Raw genomic sequence first — 12,500 nt, 5'->3', positions numbered from 1 at the left:
CTAAACCCTAGAAACCCTAGAAACCCTAAACCCTAAACCCTAAACCCTGGAAACCCTAACTCCTGCTGGGTGTTCTGGGTCTGAGGTATGAGGGGAGATGAGGCGACAAAAGGAGACAGTAAAAAGGGCCGCTAATAATAAAAGGAGACACTATATAAAAGGAGACAGCAAATAAAAGGAGACAATAAATAAAAGGAGACAAAAAAAGGAGACAAAAGAAGAAAAGGAGACAAAAGAAGGAGACAATAAAAAAAAGGAGACACTAAAAAAAAGGAGACAAAAAAAGGAGACAAAAAAAGGAGACAAAAAAAGGAGACAGTACGTACTTCTGCCTGCAGTATTCTTTTCATCATTGCTGCAACAAGACCCTCAACTTTCTTATCTGCTGCTGCTGCTGTCTGTGCTGCAGTTGCTCTTGCTCCTTTGCTGCTGCTGCTGCTGCTGCTGCTGCTGCCAGTTCTTGTTCTGTCTCCTGCAGCAGCTATCCCCTCCTCACCCCCGTCCTCCTCTGCTGCTGCTGCAGCAGCAGCTGCTGCTGCTGCACTAGGAGCACGCACGACCTTGACGCGCAAGTCTGTGGATGCCAGCAGCAGCAAAGTGTCCTCAAGGAGACACCCAAGAGGCTCGCTACGAGAGACAGGCAGCGGCAGCGGCTTGCTGCTGCTGCTGCTGCTGCTGCTGAGAATCGTGCTGCTGCTCAAACCCTCATGACCCTCTGCGTCGCCGTCTAGCCAAGGCACCAATACGCCACTAACCAATAGCCTGCAGCAACAGCAAAAATAACAACAGCAGCAGCAGCAGAAGTAGCAGCAGCAACAGACGTAACGGCAACAGCAGAAGTAGCAGCAGCAGCAGACGTAACAGCAGCAGCAGCAGCAGCAGCAGCAGCGCACCGCTGCAGTTGCAGTCTTCTAAGCATTGAAAGAGAATTGACGATAAAAGAATAAATCGTCTGTGAGTAGCGCAGCAGCAGCAGCAGCAGCAGCAGCAGGTTGACAGCTAATGCACAATAAATGCAGCGATGCAGCAGCAGAGGCCTCTGCTCCGTGCTGTTGCTGCTGCTGTTGCTGCTACTGCTGTTGTTGCTTCTGCTGCTGCTGGTGCTGCTATTTGGGCGAAGACCTTTGCTCTACTATTAGGGTTTAGTGTTTAGGGTTTAGGGTTTAGGGTTAGGGTTTAGGGTTTAGGGTTAGGGTTTAGGGTTTAGGGTTAGGGTTTAGGGTGTATAACCTGTTTCTTGTTATAATCAAGAGGGAATTGTAGCTGTGTGCCCATTGATCTTCCTTTGCATGCGGGGTGTACATACACCCCATTAAATGCGCATAATGCTGCTATAAATAGATTAGGTAATGCTGTCTCCTGCAGCACAAGCAGCAGCAGCAACAACAACAGCAGCAGCAGCAAACACTGCAGCAGCAACAGAGTGTCATCCCTCATCCTTCCCTCAAATTCCCAAACCCTAAACCCTAAACCCTAAACCCTAAACCCTTACATGGCGTGGGAGTACGAGGCCCAAATAGACAGACTCTGCTAGACGACGCACGGAGATGTCCTTGTCTCCTAGACAAAAGAAGAGACTGCAGCAGCAGCAGCAACAACAGCAGCAGCAAGAGCAGCAGTAAGATGCCATGGGCTGTGCATTCCTTGTTTTCTGTTGCTCTTGGTGTGTCTCCACAAGGACAAATCTGTTGCTGGTGCTGCTGCTCAACTACTGCTGCTGCTACACTGCTGCTGCTACTGCTACTGCTGCTGCTACTGTTGCTACTGCTGCTACTGCTGCTCCTGCTGCTCCCGCTGCTGCTGTTTGTGTCTTACCCTAAGACAGCCTCTCCTTTGCATCGTACGTAGTCCTCAGCTAGAAGTCTTGATAAGCAAATCAATGCCATCTTCCTTAGAGGCGCCAGCGCCATCGTGCTGCTGCTGCTGCTGCTGCTGCTGCTGCAGCTCGTTGCTGCTGCAGAAGCCAAGGCATGTGCTGCTGCCTGCTGCTGCAGAGCTGTCTCCCCTTCTCTTGAGGCAATCGCAGAGACAATCAGAGGAAGCACTTTATCCGTTAGCTGCCCATGGCGCTGCAGCACATCGCTCAGTACCTGCAGCAGCAGCAACAGCAGCAACAGCAGCAACAGTAGTAGCAAGGTGGGTGGCACGGTAGCGCAGCTGCAGCAAGAGTAAAGGCTGCAGGGGAAACAGCAGCAGCACCCGGCAAGCATATGGAAGCAGACGCAACAGCAACAGCCGTTGCAGCAGCAATAGCAGCAACAGCAGCAGCAGCAGCAGCAGCAGCAGCAGCAGCTCACCACTACGGCATTGAGGCGGACCATCGGTGGTTCGTGCTGCTCCAGCTGCGCAGCGACGAGCTCGACGGCTAGCTGCAGCAGTTGCTGCTGGTGGTGAAGTGGCGGCTTGCTGCCCTTTGCTGTTGCTGCTGCTCCTGATGCAGCAGCAGCAGCAGCAGCAGGAGTGCTGTTCCTCCTTCGTTGACAACCTAGATGGGTCTCGCTGCTTCCTGCAGCAACAGCAAGTTTGCCTAACACATGAATAGCCAGTGTCCTTACACGCAGAGGCAGTGGCTCAAATATCTGCTGCTGCTGCTGCTGCTGTTGCTGCTGCTGCTGCAGCAGCGGCGTCAGCCTGCGTCTCTTGTTGTTGGGTTCGATTTCTCCCCCTTCTGTTCTTAGAGGACGAAAAGGAGACAATGCAGAAGCAAGAAGAGCAGCAGCCTGGGGAGACTCCGTGTTGCTGCTGCTGCTGCTGGTGCTGCTGCTGTTGCTGCTGTTGCTGCTGCTGCTGCTGGTGCTGGGCACCTCGTGTCTTGGAGACGAAGAGGCTTCACACCAAGAGGGAGATGCAGCTGCTGCTGATGTGCTAGAAGCAGTAATGGACAACAGCCCTGAGTCGTCCAGGCTACCCTCCTGCGGCTGCTGCTGTTGCTGCTGCTGCTGCAGCAGCAACTTTTGCTGCTGCTGTGACAGAGCCGAAAGAGCGACTCTTTGAATGGCAGAGGGAAGTTTGTCAAGGACAAGCGCCTGCAGCAGCAGCAGCAGCAGCAGCAGCAGCACAGTGGGGACAGCACCATGAAGAGCAAACTGGCTAGCAGCAGCATAAACAAAGAGAGAGCAGCAACAGAAGCAGCAGCAGCAGCAGCAGCACCGACCTGTACAACCTTTGCTACATCATCGTCCAGCCGCAGCAAACCCATCAACGCCAACTCCCCAGCTAACGTTAAATATCTGCAGCAAACACAGCAGCAGCAGCAGCAGCAGCAACAGCAAAGATAGCACAGATGCAGCAACGACAGCAACAGCAGTAGCACTACCACGAAAGACGGACACAACAGCAAATGCAGCAACAACAGCAGCAGCAGCTGCTGCTGCCGCTGCTGCTGGCAATGGGCGCACCTGCAGAAGACTTCGTCATCTGGAAGCAGCAGCAGCGGCTGCTGTTTATTTGCTGCTGCTTCTTGTACTGGTATTATTGCTATTGCTGCTGCTGCAGGATTGGCTGCTGCTGGTGCTGCTGGTTGTCCTGCTGCTGCTGCTGCATGAAGCTGTAGAGACACCGTAGCTCTGCCTATCATCTCCTTAAGAAGCCTTTGTAGGCCTTCCCTCGTGTGCTGCAGCAGCACGTCTGTCCAGCTGCCCCCCACCCCTGCTTCCTGCTGCTGCTGCTGCTGCTGTTGCTGCTGCTGCTGCTGTGGGGAGGTAAAGGCCCCGGTGTGGGGCAGGTAAAGGAGACCTTTAGAGACAGCAAAGAGTGTAGAGACAGCAGGAGCTATAAAGTTAACAGGCAGCAGCTGCTGCGACAGCAGCAGCAGCAGCTCAGCAGCAGCAGCAGCACGAGTTGCTCGAGACGCAAAGGCAGCAGAAGAAGCAACAAGACCTAGCAGCAGCAGAGCTTTATCCCCTAAGAGCTCGTCCTGCTGCTCCTGCTGCTCCTGCTGCTGCTCCTCCTCCTGCTGCTGGTTTTGAAGAGGCTGAGGGTCTTGCTGCATGTCCTGCTGCTGCTGCTGCTGCTGCTGCTGCTGTTGCTGCTGCAGCGCTGCAGCAACTCGGCGCCACGCAGCAAACGCTGCTTCGGCAGCTTCCATTGTCTGCTCACTAGTGTTGTTGCTGTTGCTGCTGCTGCCGCTGCTGTTGCTGTTGCTGTTGCTGTTGCTGTTGCTTGCAGGGTTCATAAGGTCTCCAGATGGGGAATTGGCCCAATCGAAGAAACCCTGAGAAAAGACAAAGAAAACAGCAACACCCCTTACTGCAGCAGCAGCAGCAGCAGCAGCACAGCAGCAGCAGCAGCGGATAGGGAGCGTGTACTGACCTGTAGCTCAAGGAGTCTCCTTATTGCAACACCAGGAGCAGCTAAGCTACGCATACACCCCGCTAGGCGATCAGCAGGCATTCCTCCCCTGTAAGAAAACCACAAACCCTAAACCCTAAACCCTAAACCCTAAACACTAAACCCTAAACCCTAAACCCTAAGTTAAGACGAACCTCTTAATGCAGCAAAAGAAATAAAATTGTCTTAGGGTCTCCAGCTGCTCATCAGTAGAGCCACATATAACCAGGTCTGCTGCAGCCTCTGCTGTTGCTGCTGCTGCTGCTGCTGCGCTGCAGCTGCTGCTTCTGTTGCTGCTGCTGCTGTCGGTAAGAAGCAGCTGCTGAGCAGCCTCGAAGGCTTTTTCTCTAACCATGGGCTCCTCGTCAGCTGCTGCTGCTGCATGCAGCACGAAGTCTCTCCATGCGCAGCAGATGCTGCTAGTCAGAGAAGCAGCAGCAGCAGCAGCAGCAGTCGTTGCAGTTGCATCTGTTTGCTGCGCCTGCACAAGCTGTTGCTGCTGCTCCTGCAGCAATCCCTCTTGCCCATCCCTCGGCAGCTCTGCCAGCTGTCCCCTCTCCCCCTGCTGCTGCTGCTGTTGTTGCTGTTGCTGCTGCTGCAGTAGTTTGTGTACAGCTGTAGCAGCAAATACATGCAGAGCAGCAACAGCCTGTCTCCTTACAATAACTGAGGTGTCTCTGCACCTCTCGCTAATTTGTCTCCATCCTAATAAACTAAATAAACCCCATACACAGGGAACTGCAGCAGCCCTTTCTGCTGCTGCTGCTGCTGTTGCTGCTGTTGCTGTTGTTGCTGCAACTGTTGCTGATGCGGCTGGCGCATCCTCTGTCATTGTCTCAGGAGACTCTCCAGCAAGAGGGGACACCCCGTGAGCAGGCTGTTGCTGCTGCTGTTGCTGCAGTTGCTGCTGCAGCTGCTGCAGCAGAGGTAGATGTTGCAGCAGCAGCGGCAGCAACTGCTGCAGTGCGAGCAACGCAGCACGACGTACGACCGTCTTGCTGTGCTCTAAGCAGCTTCTTCTTAGTCCCTCAAAGACAGAAGGCTGCAGCAGCAGCAGCAACAGCTGCTGCTGCTGCTTCTTCAAATCAGAAACTGCTGCTGCTGTTGTTGCTGCTGTTGTTGTCGTTGCTGCTGCTGCTGCTGAATCTGCTGCAGCACGCAGCAGCACACCGCACACAGAGGGCAGCGCCTCTATTGCTTTTGCTCTTATAAGAGGTTGGCGATCTGCAAGTGCTGCAGCAAACGGCAGCAACAGCTGCTGCAGCAGCTGCAGCAGCAGCTCATCAGTACCCTCGAAGAAAGGCCTTAGGAGACACTTGTTTGTCTCTGCTGCTGCCTTTTCCCCCTCTCGTGTGTCCCTCCTGCTGCAGCTGTTGCTGCCATTGTTGTTGTTGTTGCTGCTGCTGCTACTGATTGCAGCAGCAGAAGAGTGCAGCAGCTGCTGCAGCAGCTCAACCCCTAGCAGCCGATGACCTAAACGAGATGCATGCAGCAGCGGGATTAACACAATCAGCAAGAAACGCTCAATTACACTTTGACGCCGCTGCTTCTGCTGCTGCTGCTGCTGTTGCTGCTGCTGCTGCTCCCCCTGTTGCTGTTGCTGTTGCTGCTGCTGTTGTTCAATATGGTGCAACAGACTTGTGCTGTCGCCCAGCTGCAGCAGCCGCTGGTGCTCCTGCAGCTGCAGCTGTTCCTGCACGATACAGCACCTAAGGATGACCAAACAGGTTGCTGCTGCAGCAGCTGCTGCTGCTGTGCTGCTGGGGAGACACGCGAAGCAAAAGTGCGCTAAGAAGGCAATGATAGGGTCGCCAGCTAGCTGTCGCTGCTGCTGCAGCTCTGACAGCCGTGTGGCTTCTGCTGCGCTGGGTGCAGCAGCAGCAGCTGCTGCTGCTGCTGCTGATGATGATGATGTGCCTATTGTATCGTAGCCTTCCCCTGCTTCTTCGTCAGTAGCAGCAGCAGCTGCTGCTGCTGCTGCCGCCGCTCGGATCTCCTTTAGATCTTTTCTGCGGGCCTGCTGCAGCAGCACAGGGTGCAGCAGCAACTCTGGCAGCAGCAGCTCGCCGCAGCAGTTAACTACCCGCACAATGAAGGCGACCAGCTGCTGCTGCTGTTGCTGCTGCTGTCTTTGTTGCTGCTGCTTCTGTTCATTGCCAACAGCAGTTGCTGCTGTTGCTGCTGCTCCAGCTGCTGCCTCGTTTGCTGCTGCTGCTGCATCAACATCAAACTGCTGCTGCTGATGCTCCTGCAGCAGCCTAGGTAATGCTGCCAGCAGCAGATCGCTTGCTGCTGCAGCAAGGCAATCAACATGCGGCCCTGCTTCGTAGAGAGGCAGCAAGAAAAATACCTGCTGCTGCTGCTGCTGTTGCTGTTGCTGCTCCTGCTGTTGCTGCTGTTGATCCACATCCTGCTGTTCATCCTTTGCATTAAGTTCGTCGCTGTCTCGAAGCTGCCGTTGCTGCTGCTGCTGTTGCTGCTGTTGCTGCTGCTGCATGTGCATGGAGCGTAGTTCCTTAACGCGGAGCAGCAGCAACAACGGCAGCAGCAGCAGCACTTGCCTGAATAGACACACCACACTGCTACACTGCATGCATCAAGCACTGCTTACCTATACATTAGGGTTTAGGGTTTAGGGTTTAGGGTTTACCTAGGGTTTCCGTCAGTCTTGCTTAATAGATCCATCGTCCCTCTTAGCAGCAGGCGCAGCGCCTCTCTGTTGCTGCAGGAGGACAAAGTTTGGTGCTGCAGCTGCTGCTGCACCACCAACAGCTGCAGCAGCAAAATGTCTATCAGCGAGGGGACTTGCTGCTGCTGCAGCCACGGGAAAAGACGAGCGCGCTCTTGCTGCATGTCGTTGTCCTGCTGCTGCTGCTGCTGTAGGCGCTGCTGCTGCTGCAGCTGCTGCTGCCAAGGAGCGGCCCTCGCCTGTTGTTGTTGCTGCTGCTGCTGCTGCAGCTGCCGCAGCACCAACTTCAGCGCCTCTCCATCTAGCTGCGGCTGCTGCAGCTCTTGGCAGTCATTCACCTGCAGCTGCAGCACGCATGCAAAGCGCAGCAGCAACAGCAGCAGCTAGCTACAAACAGCAGCAGCTACCTATCTACAGCAGCATTCAGCTGGCTACGAACACACAGCTAGCTGCTTCTAACTGCTGTTGCTGCTGCTGCTGCTGCAGGTGCTGCTGGTGCTGGTGGTGCTGCTGCTGGCGGTGCTGCTCACCGATAAGAACCGCAGGTAGGCTATTGCAGCAACGAGTGCCTGCCTTCCCTGCTGCTGCATGCAGCAGCAAAGAGCACCAGACAGAAGCCGCCAAGCAGCAGGAGGTGCAGCACATTCAAGGCCGTGTAGAGAAGCAGCAGCAGGTTCTGCTGTATCTGCTGCTGCTTCTGCTGCTGTTGCTGCTGCTGCTGCTACAGCTTCCCGCATCCTCTCCCATGCTTCCCGCTGCGTGCTGCTGTCTGCTGCTGCCACCAGCAGCAGCGCATCTGCTAGTCTCTCTAAGTTGCTGCCTTCATCTTCCTCCATAGACTCTGCTGCTGCTGCTGCTGCTGCTGTCGCTGCTGCTGCTGTTGCTGTTCCTGCTGCTGCATTTAAAAAGCGCTGCTGCAGGACATCAACAAGTGGCAGCGCAGCAACAGCTTCTCCTACTGCTGCTGCTGCTGCTGTAGGATCTACCTGGTTGGAGAGGAAGGGTGCTGCTGCTGCTGCTGCAAGATGTGCTGCAGCAGCAGGAGCAGCAGGAGCAGCAGCAGCTACAACTCCTTTTGCTGCTGCTGCTATTGGCTTAAAATAAAATACCTCAAAGTTTCTTATTGCTGCAGATGCAGCAAATGGATCCCCACGTTGCCTCCTTTTACCACTTGCAGAAGCAGCAGCAGCAGCAGCAGCAGCAGGAGCAGCAGCAGGAGCAGCAGGAGCAGCAGGAAGAATCCCTCTCCTCCCTCGCACCAAGCTCCGTCTGCTGGTGCTGCTGCTAGACAGCTTACGTACCGGGGAAGAGTTCCTGCTGCTGCTGTCCGAGCTGCTGTCACTGCTGCAGCTGTTGCTGCTGTTGCTGCTGCTCTCTCGTGTTGGACTGCTGCTGCTGCTGCTGTTGTTGTTGTTGCTTTTGTACTTGCTGCATACTCGAAGCTGCTGCAGCGGCAGCCTGGCAGAAAGGCTCTTCATTGTTGCTGCTGTTGCAGTTGCTGCTGCCGTTGCTGCTGGCGTTGCTGCTGCAGTTGCTGCTGCAGTTGCTGCTGCAGTTGCTGCTGGCGTTGCTGCTGCAGTTGCCGATACTTGCAGGCCTGCTGCTGCATGCTGATGGCACCATTACATGCCTTTATTTCTTCTGCATGCATCTCAGCTGCTGCTGTTGCTGCTGTTACTGCTGTCGCTCCTGTTGTTGCTGCTGCTGCTGCTGCCATTAGAACATCAAGGCGGGAGGCACGACTGGATGACCCCCCAGAGGCTGCCCATCTTAGGGCTGGCGGTGGAGCAGCAGGAACAGCAGCAGCAGCAGCAGGTGCTGCTGCTGCTGATATAGCTACAGCTGCTAATGCTGCTGCTGCCCGCACTGGAAGCGTTCCAGCTGCTGCACGAGCAGCAGCAGCAGCAGCAGCAGCAGCAACAGCAGCAACAGCAGCAGGTGGCTGGTGACTGTGGCCAATATTAGAAAGACTAGATGCTGCTGTTGAGTTTAAAAACAAAAAAAGAGACAAACAGGAAAAAGAGCAGCAGCAGCAGCAGCAACAGCAGCAGCAGCAGCAGCAGCAGCAAGTTGGACCTTTTGAGTGGCGCTCGAGGGGCCCGTGCCTCTTATAAGGTGGGGTTGTTGTGTGTTTATTAGTTGTCTCCTTATAAAGGAGACAATAAATAAATAAATAAATAATAATTAATTTAATTAATTAATTATATTTAATTAATTATATATAATTAAATAAATAATTATTTTTATATAAAAGGAGACAGTGTGTTTATTATAATAAAATGGTGGGGTTGGAGACACCTAAGGAAGAAGGAGACAATAAAAAAAAAAAATAAATAAAAAAAAAAAGAAAGAATAAATAGACAAAAGGGGACAATAAGAAGACAATAAGGAGGGACAATAAGGAGACAATAAGAAAAGAAATAAGGAGACAGCAAGGAGACAATAAGGAGGCAATAAGAAGACAATAAGGAGAGAAAATAAGGAGTCAATAAGGAGACAGCACAGAGGAGACAATAAGGGGGGAAATTTATACATAAAAAGAGACACAAAGAGAAGGAGAAAAGGAAGAGACAAACAGAGCAAAAAGGAGACAATAAAAGGAAAGAAAAGAGACAAAAAAAGAGACAAAAAGGAGACAATTACTGCCTTATTGTTTCTTTTTTATAAGAAAAGAACAATAAAAGAAAATCCCTATGCATGCAAAATTAGGGTTTAGGGTTTAGGGTTCATAACAAAACAAAATAATAAAGAAATATAAACAACAAGAGGTACTGTACCCTCCTCTTAGGGGGGCCCCCCTAAAAGGGGACAAACAAAATTATAAAGATACCTCCACACCACCTATGTGGGGCCCCTTTGGGGGCCCCTTGAGGGGGGCCCCCAAAGGGGCCCCTCTTTGGAAACGGGTATTAATGAGGGGCCCCTATGAGAGGGTACCCAAGGGGCGGCCATCCCTAAGAAAGGTTAGTAACTATTAGGGGCCCTCCTGTGTAGCTAAGACAGGGTAGTACCCAAAAGGAGGCCACTATGAGTAGGTAGTTAGTACCCAAAGGGGCCCCTCTAAGCGGGGTAATTAGTACCCACAGGGGCCCTCCCTAAGAGGGAGGAGTACCCTACTGTGGAATTATAGGTATTCAAGTGGGGGCCCCCCAGGAGAGAAGCCAAGGAGACAGGAAGTTAGTAGGGTCCCCCCAAGGGGAAAGGAGAGAGTTATTAGAGGGACCCCAAGGGGACAAAGAACTATTATTAGTCGGGGGTGGGGCCCCCAAGTAGAAAGGGGGGCCCCCCAAGAAAGGGTACTAATTTATTATTGCTGCTTAGGTGGTGCGTCAGCCTCAATTGCCTCCAAAGAAGTGTCTCCTTTTTCTTGATCATTTAATTCAGAGAACATAAATTCCCTCTGGTACTCCTGTATAATAAAGAAGAAAAAGGAGACAATAAAGGAGACACTTGCTGCACCTGCTGCTACTGCTGCTGCTGCTGCTGCTGCTGCAGCAGATGCAGCAGCAGCAAGCAGATAACATCAACAAAAAGAGACAAAAAAATCACGAATTAAAAAAAACGTAAAAATAACAAAAATAGGAAAATAAATAAATAAATAAAATAAATAAATAAACAAATAAAATAAATAAATAAATAAATAAATAAAATAAATAAATAAATAAATAAATAAATAAGGAGAATAACATACCAATAAATATTGTGTACTTCTCTTAACATCAAGAAAAAGAGAATAAGATACATCAATAAAGAGAGAAGAAAAAGGAGAAAAAAATAAATAAATAAATAAATAAATAAAATAAATAAATAAATAAATAAATAAATAAATAAATAACTTACTAGTAGATATTGAGTACTCCTCTTAACATCAAGGAAAAGAGAATAAGCTTTTCTTACATCTTGTATATTAATAATATTATTTTTTCTTCTTTTTGCTATTAAAAAGGAGACACTTAATAAATGTAATGAATAACGAAGGGACACCTCTATACCTATACGGCATATTAATTGTATAGATTCTTCATCTATATTTATATCTTCTTCTTCTGCACGTAATTCTATTATCTGTATACATATATACAATAAATAATTATAATTAATTAATTTTATTTATTTATTTTATTTATTTATTTATTTATTTATTTTATTTAGTTAATTAGGTATTTAATTATGTATAATTATATATATTATAATGTACATATATTCATTGCTACTTCTGGTGCTGTTCTACTGCTACTGCTGCTGCTGCTGCAGTTGCTGCTGCTGCTGCTGCAGTTGCTGCTGCTGCTGCTGTTGCTGCTGCTGCTGCTGCTGCTGCTGGAGTACGTACCTGTCTCATTTCTTGTTCAGTATAAGGAAGAGTAGGTATAATAAGAGTTCTATCTAATAGATCTAATGGTATACCATGAGGAGATTTATAGTCTGTCCCTCTTATTCTTGTTATTCCTCTATTTGTTGCCATTACTACTATTGGCGCTGCCTCGCTCTCTAATGCCCTAAATACATATACATATACATATACATATACGTATACGTATACGTATACGTATATGTACGTACATATACATATTCATATACATATACATATACATATGCGTATACGTATACGTTATACGTATACGTATACGTTATACCTATACGTATACGCATCCGTGTACTGTATACATGTACATATACATATACATATATATATATACATATATATATTGCTTTTATTGTGCATGCAATGTATAAGCAACAGAGAGCTGCAGCCGAAACAACAGCAACAGCAGCAGCAGCAGCAGCAGCAGCAGCAACAGCAGCAACAGCAGCAGCACCAGACCTGTTAAGGAAGGAGAAGCACTCGATGTCGAGCATGTGAACTTCGTCAATAAACAACACACCCTAAACACCAACACCAACAACAAAACCCTAAACCCTAAACCCTAAACCCTAAACCCTAAAACCTCCAAACCCTAAACCCTAAACCCTAAACCCTAAACCCTAGTAATTAACTTACAGGTATCAATTCTGCCTTTCCTTCTTCTCTCCATTCAGCAACTTTAGCATCAATTTGTTCTCTAACCTCGGGCTTTATTTCTCCTGTGTCTCCTGCAAAAAGAGCAAGAAATCCTTGAGCCCTGCAGCAACAAAAAGGAGACAATATAAAAAGGAGACAGATATATACATATAGATAATATACAAAAGGAGACAGATAGATATATACAAAAAGGAGACACTTAAGGAGACACATCTTTGTATACACACCAACACATGCTTCCTTCTGCCGGATCAAACCCTAAACCCTAAACCCTAAACCCTAAACCCTAAACCCTTTCTTTTATACGAACCTGCTATTAATAACATCAATATCATGTAGGGTAACTGTATGTACAACTTCTTTTCTCTTCTGTAATTCTCCCTCAGGGCACTACAAATAAACAAACACATAAACCCTAAACCCTAAACCCTAAACCCTAGGAGACACATACATACAGAAGGG

The 12,500-nt window shown here is 49.7% G+C and overlaps 2 protein-coding genes across 2 annotated transcripts in view; both read right to left on the bottom strand.

Moving 5' to 3' along the window:
- Positions 1 to 8,496, bottom strand: part of EMWEY_00014450 (hypothetical protein, conserved) — a gene marked incomplete at both ends in the record, with an annotated part of 9,015 nt that extends 519 nt beyond the window's left edge. The window contains 10 exons of the mRNA XM_013477290.1: positions 327 to 762; positions 1,816 to 2,090; positions 2,298 to 3,026; positions 3,155 to 3,230; positions 3,399 to 4,213; positions 4,312 to 4,399; positions 4,485 to 4,944; positions 5,053 to 6,890; positions 6,980 to 7,362; positions 7,549 to 8,496. Of these exons, the coding sequence (XP_013332744.1) occupies positions 327 to 762; positions 1,816 to 2,090; positions 2,298 to 3,026; positions 3,155 to 3,230; positions 3,399 to 4,213; positions 4,312 to 4,399; positions 4,485 to 4,944; positions 5,053 to 6,890; positions 6,980 to 7,362; positions 7,549 to 8,496 (6,048 nt within the window). The remainder of the gene's footprint in view (positions 1 to 326; positions 763 to 1,815; positions 2,091 to 2,297; positions 3,027 to 3,154; positions 3,231 to 3,398; positions 4,214 to 4,311; positions 4,400 to 4,484; positions 4,945 to 5,052; positions 6,891 to 6,979; positions 7,363 to 7,548) is intronic.
- Positions 8,497 to 11,228: 2,732 nt separating this feature from the next.
- EMWEY_00014440 (ruvB-like 2 protein, putative) overlaps positions 11,229 to 12,500 on the bottom strand; it is a gene marked incomplete at both ends in the record, with an annotated part of 3,401 nt that continues 2,129 nt past the window's right edge. Inside the window, 4 exons of the mRNA XM_013477289.1 lie at positions 11,229 to 11,514; positions 11,841 to 11,902; positions 12,018 to 12,138; positions 12,349 to 12,428. Coding sequence (XP_013332743.1) covers positions 11,229 to 11,514; positions 11,841 to 11,902; positions 12,018 to 12,138; positions 12,349 to 12,428 — 549 coding nt within the window. The remainder of the gene's footprint in view (positions 11,515 to 11,840; positions 11,903 to 12,017; positions 12,139 to 12,348; positions 12,429 to 12,500) is intronic.

The sequence above is a fragment of the Eimeria maxima genome, genomic scaffold, assembly GCF_000499605.1.
Source record: "Eimeria maxima Weybridge genomic scaffold, Emw_scaff112, whole genome shotgun sequence".
Taxonomy (NCBI): Eukaryota; Apicomplexa; class Conoidasida; order Eucoccidiorida; family Eimeriidae; genus Eimeria; species Eimeria maxima.
The sequence above is the reverse complement of the archived record's forward strand: the minus strand, read 5'-3'. Positions and strand labels throughout refer to the sequence as shown.